This window comes from Podarcis bocagei (assembly GCF_964188305.1).
Source record: "Podarcis bocagei genome assembly, chromosome: 9".
Lineage (NCBI taxonomy): Eukaryota > Metazoa > Chordata > Lepidosauria > Squamata > Lacertidae > Podarcis > Podarcis bocagei.
In genome coordinates this window covers 1,719,075-1,745,731 of record NC_138134.1, presented here as the reverse complement: position 1 = coordinate 1,745,731, position 26,657 = coordinate 1,719,075, and the positions used below count along the sequence as shown (strand labels likewise).

At 47.3% G+C, this 26,657-nt stretch overlaps 1 protein-coding gene and 1 long non-coding RNA gene across 8 annotated transcripts in view; one reads left to right on the top strand and one right to left on the bottom strand.

Annotated features, from left to right (window-relative positions):
- Window positions 1–140: 140 nt before the first annotated feature.
- LOC308594636 lies at window positions 141–25,017 on the top strand. Of its 3 annotated transcripts, XR_014011504.1 has the most exons (3): window positions 14,744–16,261; window positions 18,060–18,194; window positions 24,501–25,017. It is a non-coding gene; the product is annotated as an uncharacterized lncRNA (long non-coding RNA). The 3 variants fall into 3 exon arrangements; XR_014011505.1 differs by lacking the exons at window positions 14,744–16,261; window positions 24,501–25,017 and adding an exon at window positions 141–254 and having other exon boundaries at window positions 18,060–18,719; XR_014011506.1 differs by lacking the exon at window positions 24,501–25,017 and having other exon boundaries at window positions 18,060–18,719.
- LINGO1 (leucine rich repeat and Ig domain containing 1) overlaps window positions 12,461–26,657 on the bottom strand; it is a 675,027-nt gene continuing 660,830 nt past the window's right edge. For all 5 annotated transcript variants that reach the window (XM_081207713.1, XM_081207712.1, XM_081207710.1 and 2 more), the window contains one exon: window positions 12,461–14,737. In XM_081207713.1, the coding sequence (XP_081063839.1) occupies window positions 12,881–14,725 (1,845 nt within the window). In that variant the 5' untranslated portion in view covers window positions 14,726–14,737 and the 3' untranslated portion in view covers window positions 12,461–12,880. The remainder of the gene's footprint in view (window positions 14,738–26,657) is intronic.

Sequence of the window (26,657 nt, the reverse complement as noted above, 5' to 3'; positions counted from 1 at the left end):
TAAATGAATCAAGAAAATCAGTAAAATGTACACTGGGGTGGGGGTGATGCTCTTGCTTCAATAGGGGGCAATTGCCATGTTGGAGGCTGGTCATTGGGGCAAATGGGGCACGGAGGCAGCAGCACCAGGCAGTCCCCGCCTTCTTGCTGACAGCTGCTCTTTAGTCTCACTGCTACCTGCAGGGACTGTAGCTCAGTAGAAGAGCATCTGCTTTGTATGCTGAAGGTCCCAGGATCAGTCCCCAGAACATGCAGGTAGGGTTTATTTATTTATTAAAATATCTGTATGCCACTTTATCATAAAGAATATTGCAATGATTTGCAGTAATAGAAACACAATTGGGTTGTTTTTGTTTTGATTATGTATTTTTTTTTATATTGTGATTTTATCTTGTGAACCACCCAGAGATCTTTGGGTATAGGGTGGTATACAAAAAAAAAATAAAAAAAAATAGAAAGCTATATTATAAAGCAGCAAATCAGTTTACAACAGACATCAACCAACCATTGTGGAAGGATGTGTTGTTAATTTCCTGCATAGACCTTGTGGAATAGAAACGATTTCAGCAGGCATTTGATAGTTGGCCTGGAAGATGCCCACAGAATCTCTCCTGGGGTGTTCCACAGGACTGGTTTGATGGTGCTAAGGCTTGTCATAAGATGAGCCTCACCAGCTTGGGGAATGACTAGCGATGCTCCTGAAAATGATCTCCATGATCAAGGTGAGGTACAAAGGTTCAGCTGATCCCTGAGGCACCTGCAATTAATGCAAGACATGATCCCATGTCTGAAGCCCCAGAGAGCTGCTTCTGGCCATTGCAGACAGCACGGAGCGAAATGGGGCAGTGGTCTGACTCAGGAGTTCCCTGGTAAGACTCTGCAGGGTGGAGGAAGAAGGGGCCAAAACTCTGCCTGTCGTGGGCTCTGGCTTCCTCACCCAGCCATCGGCCTCCCTTCCAGTCCCACTGAGCATCAGCCACCATTAGCCCAGTTGGTTGGGAAGTGCTCCTGCCTGTGCAAGCAGCCAGTGATGGCTGCTAGATGGTCGTGATTAAAACATTTCTGAGAGACTTTGCTGATCCGAGGAAGGGAGCCAGCTTTTTCCTGGGAGCCATGACTCCTGTTCTCCAGGGGCCGCAGGACAGAACTGCATCTTGACCCTTTCTCCCCCTTTACAAAACAGCAGGAAGCTCTTCTGGCAGCCAATAATTTGTTTACAAGATCTTAATAAAATCTATGGTATGTTTGATCAGGCTCTGATTTATAGCCCCGATGGGAGATAAGGAAGTGTGGTTTGGAAGCCGGGGAAGATAATTTTCTCCTTGCTTTGTGAAGGAGGAGAGACTTTAAAAGAATCTTGGTCTCCACCAGTCAAAACAGCCAAGGGAAACATGCAGGTGATCCATATTGAGGGGCAAGTCCTGCAAAAGAGGGTCTGGGACTTAGAAGGTATAACAGAATCATAGAGTTGGAAGGGAAACCCAAGCGGTCATGCAGTCCAACCCTCTGCAATGCAGGAATCATGACTAAAGAATCCCTGACAGATGGCCACCCAGTCTCTGTTTAAAAACCTCCGAGGAAGGAGAGTCCACCACCTTCCGATAGAGCCAATTCCACAGTCGATTGGCTCTTGCCCTCAGAAAGTTGTTCTTAATAGTTAGACTCTCCTTTCTTGTCATTTAAATCTGTTGGTTTGTGTTCTGTCCTTTGACACAGCAGAAAACTAGCTTGCTCCATCTTCCAAGCCCTCCAAGTACAGTGGTACCCTGCAAGACGAACGCCTCGCGAGACGAAAAACTCGCAAAACGAAAGGTTTTTTCGTTTTCGAGTTGCCTCGCAAGACGAATTTCCCTATGGGCTTGCTTCGCAAAACGAAGCTTGCCCCGGGGACAGCAGGTCTTCTCTTTTGAAGCAAGGGGCGGGGAGAAGCGATCTTCTCCCCGCAGCCCCAGGTCCGGGGACAGCGGGAAGCGCTTCCCGCTGTCCCCGGACCTCTTTTGAAGCAAGGGGCTGCGGGGAGATCGCTTCTCCCCACCTGCCCCCACCGCCCGGCTTCGGAAGGCTGCTCCGAAGCGGGGTGGGGGGGAGGGAACACCTGCCCCAGCCGCCCGGCTTCGGAACGCTGCTCCGAAGCGGGGCGGGCGGGAACACCTTCTGAAGGCGGGCGGGGGGCGAAAGTCTTTGTCCCCCCTGCCTGCCTTCCCAGGGGCTTTTAAATCGCCCCGGACAGCGGAGAAGTCCTCCGCTGTCCCGGGGTTTTTTAAAATGCTGGGGGTGGGAAGAAAAGCCCTTGTCCCCCCCCCCCATCCTTCAGAAGAGGTCCGGGGACAGACTGTCCTCGGACCTGGTCTGAAGGCGGTTTCCCTAGGAACGCATTAATTGATTTTCAATGCATTCCTATGGGAAACCGTGCATCGCAAGACGAAAAACTCGCAAGACGAAGAGACTTGCAGAACGAATTAATTTTGTCTTGCGAGGCACCACTGTATCTGAAGATGGCTATCATATCTTCTCTCAATCTCCTCTTCCACAGGCTAAACAGACCCAACCTCCTCAACTGTTCCTCATAAGGCCTGGTTTTCCAAAGGGGGGCTCGATCAGGTTCAGCCAGGACCCCAGGGAGACATTCTTGAAGGAAGAGGCTTGGAGTCCCACAGGATAGCTTTCATAACTGGGCCCCAGGGAGAACCAGGAAAGGCAGCATGAAGTACTGTACATGCTGAACACCTTATGAACACCTTACCTGCGACCCTGACAAGCACCTCTGATCGCATCCTGAATTTTGCCTTGATGTCCCCCCTTTGCCTCCCAAGTCTCAAGAGTAAAGGTGCCAGTGGATAGAGTTAGCGTAGGAACACTCTTTTGGTTTACCAGGGGAGGAGAGGGAGTGGGGAGGAAGAGGGAGAAGTCAGAAAAGAATCAGCTGTGAACAGTGACCCAGCAAGTGATCAGGGGAGGGTCTGGAGCACCAGGAACAGGGCAGACTCTTCAGAGTATATGGACCATGCATGGATGGAGGAGCTAGCTCTGATGTCTGAGTGCTATAGGGCCTGTTTCACTGGGATTGGTCCTTGTGGAGGGGAGGGCAGGGGTGGGTACCTGAGCAGCATTGCAGCAGCCCAAAGCCCAGTCTAGCAGGCTTACAGTCAGCACTGAGCCCTGCTGGTCTATAGGGATGAAGTACTGGAACTCAACAACTGAGAGGAACATAGGAGGCTGCCTTTTGCTGAGGGCTCATCCACACTTCCCTGGGTCCCATGATATCTTCTCTTTGTCCCATGATGTCTAGTCACGAGTCTCAGAATCCTAGAATTGCAGTTGGAAAGGACCCCAGGGGTCATCTAGTCCAACCCCTTCCAATGCAGGAATCTCAGCTAAAGCATCCATGACTGATGGCCACCCTACCTCTGTTAAAAAAACCTCCAAGGAAGGAGAGTCCACAATCTCCCAAAGGAATCTGTCCCACTGTCAAACAGCTCTTACTGTCAGAAAGGTCTTCCTGATGTATAGTTGGAATCTCCTTTCTTGTAACTTGAAGACATTGGTGCAGGTCCTGCCCTCCAAAGCAGGAAAAAACAAGCTTGCGCCATCTTCCATGTGACAGCCCTTCAGATATTTGACGATGGCCATGATATCTCCTCTCAGTCTCCTATTTTCCAGGCTGAACATACCCAGCTCCCTCCAATGTTCATCACAAGGCTTGTTTTCCAGACCCTTGATCATCTTGGTTGCCCTCCTTTGCACACTTTCCAGCTTCTCACATCCTTCTTAAATTGTGCTTACCAGAATTGGACACAGAATTCCAGGTGTGTTCTGACCAAGGTAGAAGAGAGTGGGACTATTAGTTACCTTGATCTGGACATTAGACTTCTGTGGATAGAATAGCATGAGCTTTTTTTTGGCTGCTGCATCACACGGTTGACTCGTGTTAAGCTTGTGGTCCACCAGGACCCCAAGATCCTTTCCACAAGTACTGCTAGTAGGCCAGGTGTCCCTCTTCTTATATTTGTGAATTTGGTTCTTGCTGCCTAAGTCAGAACCTGACATTTGTCCCTATTTGTCCCTATTGAAATTCATTTTGTTGGTTTGTGCCCAGTTTGCCAATCTGTTAAGGTCATTTTGAATCCTGATTCTGCCTTCTGTGGCATTATCTAGCCCTCCCAGCTTGGTGTCATCTGCACATTAGATGAGCATCCCCTCAATTCCTTCTTCCAAGTCATTTATGAAGACTTTGAAACTTTTCTGCAGATTGACATTCAGCAGCAAGCAGCGGGGTTTTCTGGGTGAAGGGCTGGGACAAAAAAGAAGCAACCTCTTGGACCTATAACTAGAGACCATGGGGAAACGTCCCGTGTGGAGGAGTCCAGCTTCAGACCACTGTGTCCTCCCAGCTCAGCATTTGTCTGCCCTATCTTTCAGCAGCTCTCTAGGATTTCAGGCTGTGCTTTCCCCCAGCCCTGCCAGGAGATGCTGGGATTGAGCCTTCTACATGCAAAGCAGGTGCTCTGCCACAGAACTATGGCCCTTCCCAAAGGCTTGAGATCTTCCCTCTTACGAAAACCAGCAGGGCTTATTTTCTAGAAAAAAGTGCCGGGACTAACCATTGTATTCCTCTTGCTTTTCTCAGCACTAATTTAAATGCCAATATTTCTTCTTCTTCCCCCTCCTCTTCGCCTACCTTTCCCCTCTGTTGGCTTAAAAAGCAAACACCCTCTTTCTCCCTCCCAGTGGGGAACCCTCCTTCTGGTTCCCCAGCCCCAGCACTTCCTTTCCCCTTTCCCTCCAGCCCTTTCTCTCCTCAAGTGTTCCTAAACACTGCCCCCTCACCATCCCTTAGGGCTTGATCCCTCTGTGCCTCTCGCTCTCTTTTTAATTCACACACCCTAATTGGCTCTCCTTCCCCATCACAGTCACCCTTCAGAGCAGGGTCACTGAAAAGAAAAAGGTGCTGGTACTATGTACTACTGTATATCGCCAGAAAAAAAGCACTGAAAACCAGCATCTAATACTTCCTCTGTATATTGTGGTCTGAGTCATTTCCCCATGGCATGGAGACCTTGTCCTTCAGCCTGCTGCTTCCTGACACCCAAAGGCAGCTTGTGCTGTGCTCTTCCATCTCTGAGAGATGAGGTTTGGACCCGTTCAAGGGCTCTTTTGCACCTGGAAGCCTGGAGCATCAGACTTTGGTCCTCTGCCTGGGGGTGCTGCCCCCTCCCCTGAGTCCTCCTGTGGTACAATCTGCATTCCTCTACTATCTCATATTCATCCCAGCTGCCTTGGTCACCTGAAGAGCTTTTGGGGGTAACACTTGACTAACAAGTAACAATAATACTGGTAATAATAATAATAATAGTAATATAATTATTACTATTTAATTAAATACAACTGGAGGGTATTCTTGGAGCAACTGCCATCCCTTCTTGCACTCCCAAACCATATTTGGATTCAAATGCATTTAATTTCCTTTGTAAGAGCAGCAAATGTTTCCTGATCCTATCCTTTGATAGCTGGGACACTCTGGCATGTGGCAGATGCTTCTTGGGGCTTTATTTCCCCCCCATTCCATGCACAACTGAATTAGGCTCTTTAATTGCAGTATTAAAAAAGGATAACTGGAAGTCAATTATGAGAGCCCTTGCAAATTGTTAGTGTTAATAGGCATCCAGGAAAAACATGGATCTTTTAGCACCTGCCCACCAGTCAGTGGCTGTTTCCAAGACTCTCTGAGTTTGACTCTTTAACTGCCAGGTAGGAAGAGAAAATCTGCAACAGGGCTGCTCAGAACTCCCTGGACTTTAAAATGAAATGGGATGCTTGAAATAGAAAGAAACGGAATGAAAACCAGAGTTTGCTTCATCCTAGGGTTCAGACACATCCGGTGAAGCCAAATGCTGGAAGATTCAGCACAGAGAAAGTCCTTCTTCACACAGCTCAGAGTTAAACTGGAGTCCATTCCTGAAGAGGCAGCAGTGGCCACCAGCTTGGATGGTTTTAAAAGAGGATGAGATAAATTTCACATAGGGAAGGCTGTCAGTTCCCAGCAACTGGTAATCAGAGGCTTCCAAGAGTGGAGGCAGAACACACCAGGCCCCACTTCATTAGAGGAATATTATTGGCACATTCTTTATTTGAAGCAAAAGGTCGGGCAATTTTTTTTATTTTGAAAGTAACATATATGTACCAGCACTACAAACCTATGTGGTTTTATACCAGTTAGGGCCTAGCTACACTTTGTTTGCCCTGTGTTTTCTTCCGTCTGTTGTGCTTGCAGATTAATACCACCACAAGTTTTGTCCGGAATTCTGGGTCCTCATGCCATACCTGTTCGGCACTACTTCAAGAAGACATCCCACCCACCCCTGCTCCATTTTTCTTCCTTCTTACCCACCCCTTTCTCAGCCCCTGGTGCCACAGTGTTGCTGCACACGCCCTTCTTTTCAGTTGCTCGGGGGTTCTTGGTCCATTGTGTTCCTGCGCACAAGCACACAATATCAGGTTGTTGCTTCTCTAGAACACCAAAGGAGGTGTCCAACAAGCACAAGTTGAAAATAAACATATATGTAATTGATCACAATGCCTGTAGGCAGTGCTTTTTTTTCTAAAAAAAAATGTTTAGGAGTACTCTCATTTTCCTACTCATATTGAAATACTGCCCCTCAGTGAGGCCAAACTTAGATTCATAAAATGTTTAGGGGTATGCACCCCCCCCCCCAGAAAAAAGGCACTGCCTGTAGGATTGCAAAAGGGAGACACATTTGGGGCAGGGAATCAGAAGGGCACAGCAACAGGCTCTGGAGACACAAGGGGCTGGGGTCACAGAGGACACCCACACAATGTGCCACAAGGGAAAGGGAGCCCTGCAAAAGGATTGAATTGGAAGGGAACAAATTTCTATTTGGGTTTTTCAATACAGTGGTAAAATGTGTTGCTTCGCATTTCCGAGTTGTGATATACAGTACATGAACAGCTTTTGGACCATTGCTATTGATCCAAAACAAATTCTAAGAAAGCTTGAGACAAACGGACATGTGGACAGGCCCTTAGTGTTTGCACATTTCCCCAAATATTTCTAAGTATAAGTAGTTTGTGGGTGCTTGGCTTTCCGTGAGAGAGACTCCTGGCTCCTCCACACATAACTACACTTCCCCTGTGGGGAAGAGGAAGTAGCTCTTGAAGGCATTTACACCTGTGCTGTGTAAAGGCTGCATCCTAGCCAAGCTCCTATGCTTGACTGCCCTCCGGCCCCCGCAACCCCCCCCCCACCATTTTTGCACTTGGCAAAATCCCTTGTGGGCTGATATGCATGGCTAGCTGGTTACAGCGGTACCTCGGGTTAAGAACTTAATTCGTTCCAGAGGTCCGTTCTTAACCTGAAACTGTTCTTAACCTGAAGCACCACTTTAGCTAATGGGGCCTCCTGTTGCCGCCACACCACTGGAGCACAATTTTTGTTCTCATCCTGAAGCAAAGTTCTTAACCTGAAATACCATTTCTGGGTTAGCAGAGTCTGTAACCTGAAGCGTATGTAACCCGAGGTACCACTGTATTTGGGGCATCTAGCACTTTCTGATTGCTTCAGTGCCACTTCCTCTAACTTCTCTGGGTGATAATTTTACATTAGTGGAAGGGCACCTGTGTCATGGCACTAAGCAGAAGTTGGATTGTGCACACAAATCTCTTTCCTTGGGGCTGGGGGTGGGGTGGGGTGGAGTTAAACTGTGAGATCACCAGACTCTCTAGCTCACTATTGATCTCTATGTAGATCAGGGATGAGGAACCTTTGGCCCACCAGATGTCGCTTGATTGGCAACATTTGGAGGGTTTACAGTCACAACCTGCAATATGGAACCTGGTGGTAGGGCTGAGCACCTGTGGGCCTGCATTTCAGACAAGGGATACACTCACTCAGGGACTGTGCACGCTGAGTGGAGTAGAGCTTTCCTAGTAAATTCTTCTAGAAAACAATTGTGCTCACATGATCAAAAGGGTGGAGCACCTGCTTTGCAGGCAAAGGTCCTTAGAGAGCCTCTGGCCGTCAGAGTAGGCTACAATGTGCAAGTCGCACCAATGGGCTGACATGTGTACGGATGCGCATATAAAAGACATCTCCTTAGCACCAAAACCTCAACTTTGAGGTTTTGCTTTATTTTAAGGTGACAGGGTAGGTGGACTATGCAGACTAAAGGTGGAGTGAGTGAGGAACCTGTGGCTCTCTGGAGGTTGCTCCCTCCTTTGGCCCTGCTGGCTGATGGGAGTTGGAGTCCAACAACATCTCAAGGGCCAGAGGTTTAAAGCAAATGCAGGAAACTAAACAGTAAAAAAAGGAGGTGCTGCACAGCTGGGAGTCAAGAACATCAAATGCCATTTTATACGTATATATCATTTGATGGCTGGAACTGAGGGATGTTGCGTTCCAACACCTGAGGGCTACAAGCCCCTGCTCTAAATTGTCAATGGTTCCCAAAGCGGGTGTGGTTGCCCTCTGGAGGGCAGGAGGTGGGATTAACTAGGGGGAGCACCAAGAGGTAAAGAGGCAGCAGGGTGTGGGTCTATTATAGAATTTGTGCAACATTTCCACAGATGGTGGCACCAACCCTGTTAACGTAGGTGAGATGCACCTTGGTCTCTAGACCTGCTGCCCTTGGGACTCTGGTTACTGCAGAGTTCAGCAGATGGTGAACACCTTGCCCCTTCTGCACCCAAGTGAGCCTCTTTCTTTTCTTACAAGCCTGCTCTGCTGTCACCAGATTTCTAGCCCTCCCACGGCATTGACAGCTGAAGTCCCGAGGAAAGGCCTGCGGGGGGCTAGCGGAGTCTAGCTCTCAGCTGCCAAGGATGAAGCAAGCCGGTGGGAGTTATTATGAGACAGTTGAAGGGGAACCAGAGGAAGGTTTTGCCAGGAAGGAACTCCCTGTGGAAGGTGTAGGCGGATGGCCATGGCAAATGAATCCCTGCCGGAGGCCAAGACAGACAAAAGGCAGAGGTCTATTTTGGGAGCAACCAGACTCTGAGGGCAGGCAGTAGCAAGCGGATGCCACTCAGCTGCCCCCTCAAAGAACTGCAGCCACTCTGGACATCTGTTGTTTCTATAAGGTCAACACAGGCATAACTCCTCCCCACACGGCCTTGACTTTTTCCAGCTCCAAACCCAGAAATGGGCCTGAAATGGAGCTGGATTTGCAGGTGGCACCTGTTGGAATTGATCATTTGGAATGCTAGGGCTGGCTTAGATAGTCACACCCATCACTTGATCCCCTGCCATTTGATTTACCCCTGTGTTGCAGCCAGATACATGAACTATATCATAATAAGAGCCTGCTGGATCAGGCCAAGGGCCCATCTCGTCCAGCCTCCTGTTCTCACCATGGCCAACACATGCCTGTGTGAAACCAGCAAGCAGGATTTGAGCCCAAGAGCTCTCTCTCCTCCTGTGGTTTTCAGGAAAGCATTGCTGGGGAGGCAGAGCAGAGCCACCATGACGAGAAGGCACCCATAGCCCTCTGCTCCGCCATGAATCTGTCTAATCCTCTTTTGAAGCCATCCAAGTTGGTGGCCATCCCTGCCTCCTGTGGGAGGGAGTTCCGCAGTTTAACTTCATGCTGCCTGAAGGATTGTATTTTTTCCTTGTGTTCTGTAACATATAAACCAACAATGAATAACAAAAGAGAAAGTTATCCCAACAGACAGGCATTGGAGGTGGCTCTGAATCTGGAATGGCAAAGCTCCATGCCGACTTCCGTTGCAAGATGGGAACATGCTCAGGAGGATGGACTGGCCTAGGATGTTTGAGGCCACATGCGGGGAATATTAGTTTCAGCCTGAAGTCTGCATTTGCTCATGGACAACTTTCCAGGTCCACATGCATCCATTGCATAGGGGCCAAGGCAACAGTGGGCAGAGCCACTTTGTCCAGGCTATAATCCAGAGGCTGCGATTTCTACACCTGGCAAGTGAGAGCCATTGTCGCAGTTCAAGGACACATTCCCGCCAGGGAAGAAGCTTGGGGAGAGCCTGGAGGGCCACACTCACTTCATGTACCTCAGTGCACTTCCTGATGCATGGGTACCTTCAGCTTCTGCTATTTAATACTAACTAATAGCCCAGGTAATAGGAGTATAAAGCCATCACTGGGCTTCCTGCAAAAATATATAAATCCTGCCTTCTCCACCAGTGCAAAGACAAGATAGATCTCAGCCATGAGATTTGTTTCACCTGATGCCAAGGACATCCTTGACAGAGGTCTCTGTGAATTCTCTAGGTTTCTTTTGCTTCTCTCTCTCTCTCTCTCTCTCTCTCTCTCTCTCTCTCTCACACACACACACACACACACACACACACACACACACAAACAAACAAACAAAACAACAACAACATGAGCTACTGTTTCACTTCCAACTCTGCTGCTGCTTTTATCAATGGGGACAGAGCAAGAGTAACAGCCTTGTATCCCTTAGCATCCTCTTGGAGCTGGCTTAGTCATTCATAGCTAGCAGGGTGCTCACTGGCATCCAGATACTGCAGATCTGAAATGTAAATAGATGCCAAGCAGGCAATGCTCTAATGGAGGAGAATGGACAGAAAGGCCCTTGGTGTTTTTATTTTCTTGAAAAGGAACTCTGCTCTCCATAGGAAAAGGGCACCTGGTTCAATTAACTCAGTGAACAGGCCTACCTGGCATTGACAAACAGAGACGAGCTGATAAAGAGAGGCGGCTGATAAAGAGAGGCAGCTGAGAATGCAGGAGTTCCATTTATCACAAGCCGCAGCAGCTTCAGATTCAACATTAAGGATGACCTGTGTGTGAGAGAGACTTTTGCACCTGCCCCTGCAGCAGCAGAGTGGCATTGCTCTCTTTCTTGAGCATCCGAGATGCAATGTAATGATACTGTAATCCTGTACTCACTTACCTGGAAGTAAGTCCACTGAAATCCATAGTGGCTTGCATTTGAGTAGGCATATATAGCAGGGATAGGGAAACTTTTTTCTGACCAAAGGCCACATTCCTTTTGGCCAGCTTTGGGATTGGGGCTGTCACATGCCAGCAGAGGAAGGGGGGGGAGCAATGCACATGTGAGAAGGACCATCTATGCACTCACATCCATGCACATGCCCCCCCCCGCTCATATTCACCCACACAATTGTTATGCTTATCTGAAGGGAGCTTAAGAATCTGCCTAACACAGGCATAGGCAAACTTGGCCCTTCAGATGTTTCGAGACTACAACTCCCATCATCCCTGACCACTGGTCCTGTTAGCTAGGGATAATGGTAGTAGTAGTCCCAAAACTTCTGGAGGGCCGAGTTTGCCTGTGCCTGGCCTAATACAAGGTCAACTTGAGGGTTCCTTCTAGTCATGACTGTCTACTCTGACTGGCAGCAGTTCCCTAGAGGGCAGGAAGAGAGAGGTTGCTCCTTTTACTGCTACCTGATCCTACCTGAGACCTGCGGGTACAGGGCAGTATGCAAATGTAATTAATTAATTACCGGTAATTTATAATACTAACAACCAGAAATGCTGGAGGACTGATCCTGGGAACTTCTGCATGCCAGGGGTGCCAACTTGAATAAAATAGGGGGGGGGAGGTAAGCCCCGCCCCACATAATTGATCACAGGACGTGACACACACACACCATTTGAATGGCAATGTACATCGATTTTGGGGGAGCCCAGCCACCTCAAATATTTTAGGGTGGGCGGGACAAACAGACCTTGCTCCCCAGGCCTTGGCTAAGCCAAAGAGTTTATTCTGAGCCACTGGCTTCTGGGAAGACTTATGAGCAATTCTATTCTGGGAGGGTTTCTTCAAGAATGGAGAAGGAACTATTCTGCACAAGATGCAGAGTAAAGCAGCAGAGCTCTAGGCAAGCTGCCAGTGGGGTGTGTCATAGATCCGAATGCTCTCAACACCTCAGAGAAAGTTTTCTGTATAGAAGAGACAAGCATATCAGGGACTAATGCTCAATGGGCCTCTTTTCCTTGTGTGCTCATCTAGCACGGGGAGAGGAATCTGTGACCCTCCATGTGCTCTTGAACTCAGACTCCCATCACGCCTCACCATTGGACATGCTGACTGGGACTGATGGCAGCTAGACTCCAAGAATAGCTGGAGGGCCACAGATTCTCAAGCCCTGAGCAGGGATTAAAAAACAACAACCCAACAAACTTGGGCGAGCATTTAAAAATGGGATGTCCCCACCTGCAATCAGAGGTAGCACTGCCTGAAATGTTATCACTTCGATCGACCACCTCACCTTGCACAGGGCATAGACAGAAAGGCGTAAGAGCAGCACCGGGAGCGATGCCCTTTGCTATTCAAGGTGCAGGCGCAGTGCCGCCTTTTTGCTTGCAACCCAAGGTCAATCAGAGCCAATCCTAGAGAAGCATTAAAAATAAAAATAAAGCAAGCAAGAGCCAGAAACGAAAGTGGACAGATCAAGAAGTCAAGATTTTGCATTCCAACTATCTATAGGAAATAGTTTTTTTATTATTATTTCAAGTTTTCATAAAAATCCATAATTATTGAAATCAAAGTTACAGAGGAAGTTCGTAACTTTCTTTTTTAAATCAATTGTTGTTTTGAATTCTTGTTGAATTTCCTGTCATTGTTAGGATCGACACTGGAGTCTGTCAGAATAGGTCCTACAAACATGGGAAGTTCTGGAGACGTCAGCAGAACACCCCCCCACAAGAGGTCAAGGGGGAAGTGATGCAGGATTGTGGGCCACAGAAGGAGGGTGGGGAGCTGGGTGGAGAGATGAGAGGTTTGCATGTTTCTTGAACTGGATCTCTTTATTATTAAATCTTTTTTATTAAAAAAACCCACCCACACACGCCTCTCATTACTGAGTTCCAGCCATTGCTCTCTCTCCCTCTCCCTTCCTCAGATCATTTTCATGTTGAACTTGCGTGGCGCATCCGCGGCAGAGCTGATGCCGGCATCGGATTTGCGCGGGACATACTCTATTTCGATGTTGTGCTTGGTGTTGCCTTTGCCCCGGCTCCAAAGGAAGAGGAGCACCAGGCAGAAGAGGACGACCCCCAGGAAGGAGATGAAGCCCATCGTGGTGGCAATGATGAGGGTCTTGATGTCAAAGGGGAAAGGCACCGTGGCTCGCGTGCTGTTGGCGTCGCTCTCGTTGGGCTGGTTGGAGATGAAAGCAAAGGTCTTGTTGGGCTGGTGGGGCCAGTCGGGAGAGTAGCTGCGGACGTGCAGGTGGGCCAGCATGGTGTCGTTGCCGCCAGCATTGCTGGCGATGCATAGGTAGGTGCCGTTGTCTTGGATCTGGGCATAGCGCACCTCAAGAGTGCCATCAGGGAAGACGGTGAGCCGCCCATTGGTTTTGGTAGAGATGAGGTGCTTCCTTGGTGAGAGCCACATGATGGTCGGAGGTGGGTCTCCATCCGCACGGCAGATGAACTGGACCGTGTGGCCCTCATCCACAAAGATCTGCTGGGGCTTGCGGTCCCTTATCCGGGACCGGCGGCAGATGAAGTAGTTGGGCAGGAGTGCCTCAGAGAAGTCCTTGAATTCTTTGCCTTGGACAAATTCAGGGGTTGCACAGGTGGGTTGACGCTTGTTGAAATTGAGCCTCCAACGGCGGCGGAAAATCCAGAGAAGCCGGCAGTCACAAGCCAGAGGGTTGTTGTCTATGATGAGAGTCTCCAGATTCCCCACAGAGTGGAAGGCTGACTCTTCCAAGGTACTCAGGAGGTTCCCTGAAACATTCAAAATGCGCAAGTAGTTCAGGCCCCGGAAAGCGTACGGTTCCACCATGGTGAGCTGGCCACCAACCAGCTGTATCTCCTGAAGCCTGAGTAGATCGTGAAGCATGGAGCCTTCGATGGTGGTGATGGGGTTGTAGGACAGGTTCAGGAACCTGAGATAAACCAAGTGCCTCAAGGAGACGTAAGGGATGGAAGTCAGGTTGCAGTGGGTGATGGACAAGGATGTCAAGTTAAGCCCGTAGAGGCAGTTGGATGTCATGGTATCTAAGTAGGGCCAGTGTGAAATCTCCAGAACCTTGAGTCTGTAGAGCCTCTTAAATGAGTAATCCCTGATGGCGTTGATGTTCAGGTGGCGCAACCGCAGCACAATCAAACCGTGCAAGTGAGAGAGAGCTTCTGTGGGGATGGACGTCAGGTTGCATTTTTCCAAAGTCAGCTGCTCTAAGCTGTTGAGGCCGCTGAAGGCCCGGTGGGAGATGTAGACCAGGTCATTGTCCCCAACCTCCAAAGACTTCAGATTGTACAAGTCCTGGAACATATAATCCAGGAGGATCACAATTTTGTTCTCGCTAATGTCCAACTTGGTGAGATTGCTGAGTCCAGTGAACACCCCGAGTGGGATGAGTTTGAGCCTGTTGCTCCTGAGACCCAGAGTCCTGAGGTTGAAAAGGTTATTGAAAGCCCCTGGCTCAATGGCACTGATAATGTTCTCGTTTAACTCCAGCTCCTCCAAGTGAGGAAAATTGGCAAATTCATCCTGGTTGAGAGTCTTGATGCGGTTCTTTCCCAGGTCCAAGAGCTTTGTCTCCGTGGGGATGCCCTCAGGGACAGCCAGGAACCGCTTCCGGTGGCACAGCACCGAGCGCTCCTGGGCAGAACAGTCACAGCGGGGTGGGCAACCTGTGGCAGAGCCTGAGAGGATGGATCCCAACATCAAGATGAGAATGGGCTGCCAGCAGGCCAGGATTGGGCTATACATGCTCAACTCGCCCACCACCATCCTATCTTTCACCTGCAGGCAAGAGAAACAAGAGGAGGTGTTAGAAACAGAATGGACATGAACTCACCAGGTGACATGATACTGTTGATATCTACGAAAAACCTGAGAGAGTTGATGGGGAGGCAACGTTTTAAAAACTCACAACTCCCTGCAGACTGCTAGCAGAGGAGCTAGCTATGCACTGAACTTGATGGCACATGCAAACAGGCTACACAAAGACACCTCTGCATGCCTGGACAATGTGCTTGCCCCCTGCAATTGATTCTTAGGCATGTTCTTGGAAGTATTTGGGGGCAATATCACTAATGGGCCATTTGTGGTGTGGAAAAAGATCTTAGCACATTTTGGGGGAAGTGGGGTTTGGGGCCTGAGATCAGTAAGCCTTAGGTGGGCTTGACTTCCACCTACTCCAAACTACATCAGAAGCAGGTAGAAACTTGACCAATGTCCTCCTGAGGTTCAGTGGCAAGGATCAAACCATCCAATCCCAAACCTCATTTGTGAAGCACCAGCATCTTTTAGGCTATGGAACTAAGGAGGGAGGCAGGGAATCTGCCAGTGCAATTAAGGTTTAGCTGCATGACCATGAGGGGAAGAAGAGTGCTTGAAAGCTGCTGTTAATATCCTTTGCCAGATCAAGGTGATCCTGTGAAACTCATTGGAACGCAAAACCAATGGCAGCAAGGAGGTCGTTTGCTCTCCGCCACCCCTGTCTCCTTCCCAAAACTCCCCCAAAGCTGCAGCCCACAAACCTGGCAAGTAGGATTGGGTAATATATGGATATATCTTCCAAAACTGGTTTGAAGTTTACATTGTGATAATTGTTTCATAATATAACTCACCAGCTAAACACTGCAATATCACCTACTAAACATTGCAATCTACCACAATGTCTGAAATAATGATGGGACTATACAGAGGGAAACAGGACAATGTCCAGGCAACTGTTACTACTTAGGGATCTAAAACGGATACATGACAATATTACCAATCATCACACACTCAGTTTCATCAGCAGGCAAGCCAAGAGGCACCCAAATGAGACTTTTGGTTTAGGGCTTGGCTGCCAAATGGTGGTATTCAGGACAATCCAAAGTACGGTGAGGAGTCATAGTGAATACAAATAATCTGGGACTGCCAGGCTGCCACAAGCAGCAGAAGCCTGGTGGCGGCAGAATCAACAACAGGGGGAGGGGGGAGCAGTGGCAGCTTGCGAGGCCTTGTTGTGGTGGCAGCAGTAGCGGCAGCCTGCAAGGTCTTGTGGCAGTGGCAAAGTCGGTGACAGCCTGGAAGATCTTTTCATAGCGGTGACCATAGTGGCGGCCTGCGAGACCATGCGGTGGCAGCAGGAGATGCTGGCAGAAGCAGAGGCGGCCTGCGAGGCCTCGGTGAGGCAGGCTGCCACAGTTTCTGTCACCGCCTCCCACTACTACCAGGAGGACTTGCAGGCCGCTGCCACTACTATTGCCACCGTCTGCTGTCGCCACCGGAAGGCCTCTCAGGATGTCGCTACTGCCATCACCTCCTGTCACTGCCGTGAGTCACCACAGGCCTCTGCAGCAGTTGCCTCTGCATAGTTCCTCCCTTCTCTCAATGTTGAAAACCAGTTATCGCCCAGCCCTACCGGCAAGTGCTGAGGGACTGCTTTGCAGTCTACTCATATACTAGGATAACAGGCTCCACTAATGAAATCCCCACTACAGAAATGCGTATGAATGACGGCAGCTCCTAGCTTAGCAGGCAAGAGGAGTTGTGGGCCGTCATCCAAATGGATGACACACACAACCTTCTCCCCCTTCCCCCTGAAGCCATTCTTCAACTGCCTTGGAGAAGTTAAGAGCCAATGGACACCTTTAACACAAAAAGGTGGTAGACCAAGCATCCACCAGATGTTCCTCCCATCCTCCATGACCACTGGCCATGCTGGTTGAGGTTGTTGGGAGTTGGAGACCAATAGCATCTGGACTCCAGCTCCAGCCACTCTGGGCGGCTTCCAACACATACGAAAACATAATAAAACACCAAACATTAATAATAACAATCTGATCTGCAGTAACAGGCTTCCTCAACACTGGCCCTCCAGATGTTTTGAGACTACAATTCCCATCATCCCTGACCACTGGTCCTGCTAGCTAGGGATCATGGGAGTTGTAGGCCAAAAACATCTGGAGGGCCAAGGTTGAGGAAGCCTGTGCTAAGACTTCCAGATGGTGCCATGCTGCACTCCATGAGCTGTGGCCATTGCTCTGAATGCTCCACAACATCAAAATGCTCCACAACATCAAAATGCCAACCCTGTCCATCCCCCCATTCAATCTGGATTTGCCATTTCTGAGGAAAATCCAGTAAGTAACAAAACAAAACAAAGCAAAGCAAAGCAAAGCAAAGCAAAGCAAAGCAAAGCAAAGCAAAGCAAAGCAAAGCAAAGCAAAGCAAAACAAAACAAAACAAAACAAAACAAAACACTATGCCCAATTATCCAACTGTGTTAGCAGCAGTCCATTGGCAAATTAAGTGCCTGTCCAGAAGCACACAGGGATCATTTGCTGTAGTGGATTCCATCAGCCCCAGGCAATAGCCAGGGATGGTGGCAGTTTGAGTACAACTACCCCTGGAGGCCTTGGCATCCTCATGCCCTCCATGCTGCAAAGTAAGGTGGGAGGGTGGCAGTGCTGGAGCTTGAGAGGTCTAGGAGTGGAGCTGCCCTAAGGAGGGACATTCAGCCCTTCCCCTCCATGGACTTTGTTCCTCCTTCAGAGGAGGGGAAGAGTGAAATCATTCTCCCCCCCTCACAGTCACGAGGGGCGGGGTTTGCACGCCTGGAAATCCTATCAGCTCTGAGGGCAGCTGTTTCTTACCTGTTCTTTGGTTTGCTGCATTGGCTAAATAAAGCACGTTCCACCTATATCTTGGAATATATTGATATGATAGCCATGTTCAAATATATAAAAGGATGTCATATAGAGGAGGGAGAAAGGTTGTTTTCTGCTGCTCCAGAGAAGCGGACACGGAGCAATGGATCCAAACTACAAGAAAGAAGATTCCACCTAAACATTAGGAAGAACTTCCTGACAGTAAGAGCTGTTCGACAGTGGAATTTGCTGCCAAGGAGTGTGGTGGAGTCTCCTTCTTTAAGCAGAGGCTTGACAACCATATGTCAGGAGTGCTCTGATGGTGTTTCCTGCTTGGCAGGGGGTTGGACTCGATGGCCCTTGTGGTCTCTTCCAACTCTATGATTCTATGATTCTATGAATTGTCCCATATTCTGGATTGTGCAGTTTCAGACTGAATGGCTGGTGGGGCTCTTCTGAACATCCCTTTTATTTGTTAACAGCCCTGAAATTACCAGAGGCGCAGAATGCTGCTCATGTAAACACTCCAGGAAGCAAGTTAGAATTGTGTGCTGCATCAGGAATTTATTGGCAGAAGTGAAGCAGCAGGACTGCAAATCAAGAGACAGGCCCCTGAGGTCAGTAAGGCTGTGGATATTGCATCTGGGGAGGACAGCATTTATGGGGCCCACTCCTTTGCAGCCAAGATGGCTTGTCTGGGCTTTCTCATTCTGCTCCCGTTTGATAGGAGTTCTGTATTCAAATGGTATTTTACAGATTCAAGCTCAATCTCATGGGAAATGAGCAGCTTTATCAGCTTAAAATAGGATGTAGATCTTTGCCTTCCGAGAGAGAGAGAGAAGACATTCTCAATTCTAAGAAGTAAGCAGTTTGACAAATGCAATGACTTGGTGGATTTTTGCTAGAAATGTTCTGCATTATGTTTCCAAAGCTAATGTTCAAGGATACCTTAATTTTAAATTATGAAATGTTGTTGTACTGTGGATCACTCTTCTGGCTTCCTTGCTGTTACTAGGCTAGAGTACAACAAACACACAAATGACCTGCTGGGTCAGGGCAGTGGTCCACTTAGTCCAGCGCCCTCTTCTCCTAGGGGCTGAACAGATTTCTGTGGGAAACCTGCAAGCCGGACTCCAGCACAAGAGGCCCCTCCCCCCCCCCTCCTGGGGTTTCCAGCAAGCTGCATTCAGAGCAGAGCCACCCTGGCGAGTCCTTTCCTCCATGCATTTGTTTAATAGTAATGCACATGCTAAACTCAGCTTCTTGGAGTCACCGATTTCGCACATGCTACTCATGCGCTGCTCCCAGAAAGAGGCAAGTCCATTTGAAAGGCAAATGAGCCAGGAGAGAGCTGAGCCACCAAGAATCCCTGCCAAGGGACGGCACTGCATCTGATACATAAAGTTATTTGGGAGAAGTTATGGCTCTGTCAAAGCGGCCTTTCCTTCCCTGCCATAAACAAGCCCCCCCCCCCGCCTTGCCAGAGGGATGCTGAAACCTCCTGTCACATTGCTTCTGGTGCCTCCATCTTCTTTTCTTTTTTAAATGTTGCCCCAGCTGTTACAAAGGATTGCATCCGTTAATATCACACATTAATATCACACATTATGACGCTTCCACTCATCACCTCCACTGCCTGTGTTTATCTCTGTTGTTATGCAGATGCTCAGCATTTGCTTTGGCTAATGCTATTTACAGCTGCTTCTGAATATATGCCACACATTACTTTCAGTGGTTAGGAGATACATCTTTGCATTACTCCTGTGCATTACTCTCCTCCCCTACCCCAGTACTATTTATGGCTCTTGGATACACCCTAAACATTGCTTTCATAGCTTCTGCTTATAAGTGTCATTTTGCAGAAATGTATGGCCTGCACTTAACTTCCCTTCCCTTCCTTGGAAATTATTCAAACATTTTTGTAAGTTGCAATGTTGGGGAGTGATGGGTGAACCACAAATCTGTCCGTTTTCCAACCCTCTGCTAAACCCAAGGTCTTGTGAACCAGGGCTGTCCTCGCCATTGCAGACTAAGGAGTTAATTATGGTTTTACTTTGCTGAATTCCTTCTTCACAAGGTCAGTCCCAGACTGGATTTTGCTTCTCCATAACTCCCTTGGCAGTGCTCTTTGTGGTCAAGAGCTGAGGAAGTTGCTCTTCCAAGGGACATGCAGAAACCACACACACTTTGTGTTGCATGCCAGTCTTACAGCAAGAAATTTGGTCAATGCTTAAACTTTTACCAAATCCAGAGGTGAATGTCAGAAAATTCTGCTGAGTAAATTTGAGAGCCAGCTGGGTGCTTTCCGTAGATGTCCAAATGCCAGGCCAGAATCAGAGGGTGGCAAGGCTAAGCAGGACTAAGAAAAAGCTTTCTGACTCAACAATGCAATTGTTCTAATTTTGCATGGAGCATCCTAGAAGGCCAGTTAAGGCTATCAATGTCTGGATAAGGCTAGGTCACCCAAACCCTCTCTCAAATGAGAGATAAGGGTAAGGCTGTGACCATGGCTAGTAACCCAGTGGCCATGTCCTCCCTCCTCTGAATACCAGCTGGTGGGATGCCCTAGTGGCTGAGTTGCTGTTGCTCTTGGGCTTTGCTTGTGGGCTTCCCACCCACACCTGGTGGGTCCCTGTGAGAGCAGGAGGCTGGATTCAGTGGTCCAGCAGGGCTCTTCTTATGTTCAGTGGCAGGCGCGTGGGAATTATATCTTTGTGTAAGTGATGTTGCTGCAATTCATAGAGCTCTCTGGCTTACTATATTAATTTGCCCAGGCTTAAACGCTGGGCTCTGCTAAGAGTCAAGCCCCATTTCCCCAGAAGGACTCTGGCCCAGAATATTCCACCAGATTCTGAGCATGTGCACTCAGCGCTCAGCAGATCTAGTGGTCAAAGATCTAGATCACTCTTGAGATCAGGGTGGGGGCAGACTTTGATGGTGGTTTTTAAAAATAGAATGCCAGCATCTCCCCCACCCCAAGCCGGGTGCAAAAGAAATAAAGAAGAAGAAATAGCTCTGCTTTGTGTGCAAAGGGTCCCAGGTTCCATCCCCTGCATCTTCAGGCAGGGCTGGAAGAGTTCCTTGCCTGAAACCTTGGAGAGCTACTGCCGGTCAGTGTACATTGAAGGAGCTAGATGCACCAAAGGTCTGATTCAGTATAAAGCAGCTTCCTGTGTTCCTAGGGTGACTCTGAGCCTAGGAATTTGTTTTCAGTAGCAAAACTGAGCTGAGCTTGCAGTCATTGCACACAAAAAGTCTGTGCTTGGGTATATATATATATATCAGTTTATTACAGTCATAGACCAGCAGTCAGAGAATAGAATATTAGGTGGATAAAAAACAAAACTGATAATTAAAACAGATAAAAAAACTAAAAACAAATTAAAAACATTCAGCAAAACAGACAATTAAAATAATGTACAACAATGAATTTAGGCACACTGTGCAACAATAAACTGTCCCAGGGAGTTGACTCGGAGTCACCCATGGAACCGGGTTTGGGGATTTTCATACCGGACTATTATGAGTTGGGCAATGGTCTGCGTCTACAGATTTGCACACAGAATCTGGCGACCATCCAGGTCTTCTTCTGATCTTTGCCTAACAGCAAAAGGTCAATTTTTTGCTTTTGCGGGAGGTCGGCGAGCCTCACCAGCAGGGGATCAATGAACTTACTGCGTGCCTCTTCGTAAAAGGGACATTTAAAGAATAAGTGTTCTGGGCTTCCTATCTCTCCCAATGGACAGGTGCAAAGTCTCTGGGCATAGGGGACTTTTCTAAAGGCTCCATCCAGGACCGGCGAGGGAAGAGCCGTGCTTCTGGCAAGTGTAAAGGCCCTTCTTGCATTTCTAGATACGAGAAAGGAGAGATATGCTGCCGGTGCGGCTATGTATCTCTCAATTTCTCCAATTTTATAGTGTGGCCTTACTGGAGTTCACTGATTGGGTCTGCGTTGCTCCGGGACAGGAGGAAGGAAGTCAAATGACACCGAGTTGGTTCAAAGAAAGAGTTTATTCTGCTCTCCGGATAGCAGAAGGCACTTGCATGATCAAGTCCACAGCAAGTCCAAAGAAATGACAGGTTTCATGCAGTTTATATATCCTCCAGGCACCCTCTCACTCCTCCCCTAGGAGCCCAACCACGTCGGCCTACGTACGCAGGTTGACATCACATATGTTCCTGCTCAGGTACTCTCAACCATAAAAGGATCTTCTTTCCTGTACTTCTGACCATAAAAGGATCTTCCTCTTCCTACTCTTATCTGGGACGAGATCACCATCTCCGGGAGCACGCTTTTGGCGTTTTCCCCAGACATCGGTCTTGCGCGTATTTTGTGGTCAGCACATAAGATAAAGTTCTGACGTGTTTTCTTTGTTCCCCTAGAGAGCCAAGGCCATCCCTTGCCGTGACTGATAAAGGAGAGAGCTTGTTTATGTTTTTGCTCAACAGCTCAAGTTTTACGCATTTAAAAGTGGTCTCTTTTGAAAGAACAAAAAGGGGGGGTTGAGTCAGTTTTAAACTTACTACACAGAAACCCATTCCTTCAATAGTCGGGGCACCTTCTGTGCTTGGGTAGTTTTCTCCATTTCAGCATCCTAAAAATGTTGCTGCTGCTGCTGCTGAGGCTAAACCACTGGAAGTCTGAAACCTTTGCTGATCTATTGCTGGTTGCTCAGCAGATCTAGCAGGATATCCCAATCCATCTTCTGTGGAAGACACATGCAATGAAGATCTTCCATGTTAGCCTTTACTCTTAAGGAGCTATGTCAACTGCAAAACCAGCTGTTTCACAGGCACAGAAACAGAAATTATTAATACAAACCACATGCTTTTGATTAAAATTTAACAGATGTTCTGTGACCAGGCCATACTGCAGAGTAAGTTACCAAGCCAAGGATGAATGTTTTCCAAGCCGTTTCCAAACTCCCAAGTGAGAAGCATTTGCTCCTGAATCATTCACACATCCCACTTCTTTCTGGCTCATTGAGATCACTGAGGAACTCCAAAATCATGGAACTGCCCAAATATTAACCTCCTACAGGTTAAAATGTGTTTACTGCGCTAGGGATGTAAACATCAAATCATACTTCCTACCACAAACAAAGTCACTTTTCCCATTGGTCCTCTAAAGAATTGCCATTAAATGTCAACATTCACCACATTTCCAACACTATGACACAATACAACTCTTCCAGCATTGAAGGGGGTTGGACTAGATGACTCTTGGGGTCCCTCCCAACTCCACAATTCTAACTAGCTTTCACCATGTGGTTCTTTTCTTCTCTTATGGGTTATTGAAAAGTTTTTAAGACATTTACAACAGAAGTATCTCCTCCTTTAAGGAATAAAAATATCGCTTTTTCATAAAAGGTCAGAAGACCTCAAACAGTTGCAACACCTGAGCAACAGCTTAGGAACCGCAGGCTTGCTTGGAGGCTTCTCTTTACTGGCTTGGGGTTACAACACCTGAAAACATGGCAGCTTGCTGTTAGGCTGTGCTTTATCTTGACACCTCAGCATGCTTTGGCAGGGGAGAACTTGCATCCACCTAGGGGGTGGTCGAGATGTGGTTTTATCACTTCACTTCAGCATACTTCAGCAGGGTAGGACTCTGGTACGCCTAAGAGGGTGGCAGGAAGTGGCTCTATCACTTGAGTAAATGTGTGAAAGCATAGGAACACGCTTCCTTATTTGGGTAAATGTGATTAAGAGTGATGGTCCCTGGATTTAGCAGAATGGGAGATGTCAACAGGGGAGGAGAGTTTAATATTTTAATTAGGTGGTCATGATAGGCTGTAACCCCTGCACACCCCCAGCCAATGGGGGAACAGGGGAGGGACCTTTTTGCTCAAGGGATGGTGATATAAACTTGTGTTTTTCTGAAATTGGGTGTGCCTGCTTTTGGGACACCCGATTCTTGCAAGAAACATTCATGTAATCAATAAAACTTTTTGTTGCTTCACCAATTTTGCTCAGATTTTATTTTGAGTGTCTCAGGACCAAAGGCGTTTTTATATCTCACTCCCTTTCCCCCACTTGGTGATACAAGAAATGCACCTCCTGGAAGTAGACTGACCACAAGGTCCCATGGCATTAACCTTCATCTGATGGTAGATGATTGGCCACTGGGTATGCTGACTGGGGATGATGGGAGTTGGAGTCCCACAATTCCTGGAAGGCCACAGGTTCTCGGTCCCTGCATGAAAGTTATATACTGATCAAACTAGGATTATAACTCATTCATATACTGGTTGGCTGACACTTGTATTTCCCACTCCAACCAAGGTTTAAATTGGGAGCCATCTGTGAGAAGCTTTTTCCTCCTATGTTACAGGTCTCATGCCTTTCTAAGGTGGCCTCTGCATTTAATAGCCACTCCCATAGTTAAACCAAGCCAACACGCTTCTGAGTTGGGGAGAACCAACTGATCGCCCATCACTGGCAGAGGAAGAGGCGTGCGGGGGGAGCGCACTGCCCCTGGCAGTGCAACCCCGGCAGGGTGCCATCACGGCTGCCCCCCTGCCCGTGCTGGACACCATGCCCCTATGGGCAGCACGCCACGCCCCCGGGATGTGTGCCAGCCCCGCCCCACCTGCTCTCCGCCCCCCAGTGCCCGAGCATGAAGCTCCGCCACTGTCGCCCATGAGATGCAGCTGGCAGAGCCAGAAAACCCTCCAAAGGCATCACCAGCTTTCCAGCAAGCAGCTGAATCAACATCTCACTTGGTTTAATCCTCTCGAGCAACATATGGGGTGCAGCAACCAGCAACCTCTCACCTACTTCTCATCCCAAAGGAGCAAGAGGAAAATCTGTTTCAGTTTAACACCTTCTGTTCTTGTGATATTCACTGGGGACATTTATTTTCCAGATAAGAGGGTATTACTTTGCACAAACCTAATTAAACTTCTTTTGCTTTCGAAAAGGGAAAAGAACAAACAGACACCTTCTTGGAATTAGCCAAGACAAAGAAAAAGATCATCCCAGACAATTAATAAATGTGCCTGTAATTGTGACTGCAATCTCTACAGCAGGTAGGACTCTAGCATCTTTAAGGCCTTCTTTTGCCATGGCTGGGAATGGGGAAGAAAGTCAATTAAGATTGCATTTAAAGGCAAAGTTACCTAATTCACACTTTCTGAAACAATCTTGGAACGGAAACTTGGCCATTGTTCAAAATTTGCACTTCTCCAAATTTTCATTGCAGTTTTCCAGCCAAGTTGTGTGTTCCAAATAGCTTGTATACAAGGGCAAAGTGTGCATATACAGGCACATATTAGTGCAAGTATCATGCACAAATGCATTACATCAGGGGCAATTGCTTTGCAAATTTATTTCATAAAATTTATACATTGCTTGAGTTTTTAAAAACTCTCAAAGCAATTTACACAAAGAATAAAACAATAAAATTATCAATAAAAACAACTGTTTAAAACAACTGTTTTGAACATTAAAAAAAATTAAAGAAAATCAGCAATAAACTGACAGCAGATCATCACCCACATCCACATTCTACATGTCTGGGTGGGCTTGTTTAAGAAAAAATGTTTTTAGCAGGCTTCAGAAAGAGTACAGCGAAGGAGCCTGCCTGAACTCAATAGGCAGGGAGTTCCAAAGTGTGTCAAGGGAAATTGCATGCAAAAATATATACAGTGGTACCTCTGGTTATGTACTTAATTCGTTCTGGAGGTCTGTTCTTAACCTGAAACTGTTCTTAACCTGAAGCACCACTTTAGCTAATGGGGCCTCCCACTGCCATGCGATTTCTGTTCTCATCCTGAAGCAGTTTTTTTGTTTAAAAAAATTTTTATTGAATGATTTTATGTTACAAAAAAAATTACAACCATACTACCACTAAAGATGATTGAGAAATAAAAATTACATGCATCAATATTTAGTTTATTTGTTATCTACCGTCTTATTTCCTCCCAAACATTCCATACAAAAACACACATATGTACAGACACACACACATACACACGTGATAATAGTGAAAGTAAATATTTTCCCCCTTTTATCTTAAAAAGTCTTTTCTTCAGCTTTGACTTCCTGTCAAGTCCCTTTGCATATATTTTATCTTACAATCGAATGTACACAAAACAATAAACCTTTCTATATAAATTTTCCAATACATTCTGAAAACATAATAAATCCTTAATTGTTGTCCACCTTCTTTTAGTTCCTTTATCACTCGAATGCTAGCACCGAGTCAAAACTATTATAGTATTTTTGAAGGTATCTTCCATAACCATTCCATTTTTCCGCAAATTTTTGCTTTGAGTTTCCTCTGAGTTTGCTAGTCAATTGAGCCGTCTCCACCAATTCCTGTAACTTGATTTGCCAATCTGTTATTTTTGGAGCCTCATGATCTTTCCATCCCATGGCCACAAGTATTCGAGCCGCTGCAGTTGCATACAAGAATACTTCTCTTAGATGTTTTGGGATCTAAAATACTTAATAGAAATGCCTCCGGTTTTTTTAGTAAAAGTTATCCCCATCATCTTTTTTAATTCATCATATATTCCCACCCCCCAATCTTAATCTTTTCACGCGTCCACCACACGTCACTGTTATTTCCTCCACATCTCCAACAAGCATTCGCCAAATTTTTATACATTCTTGATAACCTGGAAGGGGTAAGTTAGGTGAAGCAAAGTTCTTAACCCGAGGTACTATTTCTGGGTTAGCGGAGTCTGTAACCTGAAGTGTATGTAACCCAAGGTACCACTGTATGGAGAAATCCACAATAAAAGGAAGGATTTCCACAAGGACTAGAAAAATTAAAATTGGCAAACTGATGCTGAAATGGAGAGGCCTGAATGTAAAACTGTAAAAACAAGAAGGCGAACCTGACATATCTGCCCCTCCCTGGCCACAGCAGATGTAAAATGCTAACATGCTTAGTGGCACTACAGCTCAGGCCTCACACCTGCAAAACCTCTGCTATTGTTCTCTCTGTTATTCTCCTTTGGAATCCCAGTCACTGTACTTGTGATCTTGCTGAGAAAGCATTGAGGAAGAAGGAGAGAGGAGCAGAAGCATCGCTGGCAAAAGAAAACACAGTCTAAGGGGTCTAATTAGGC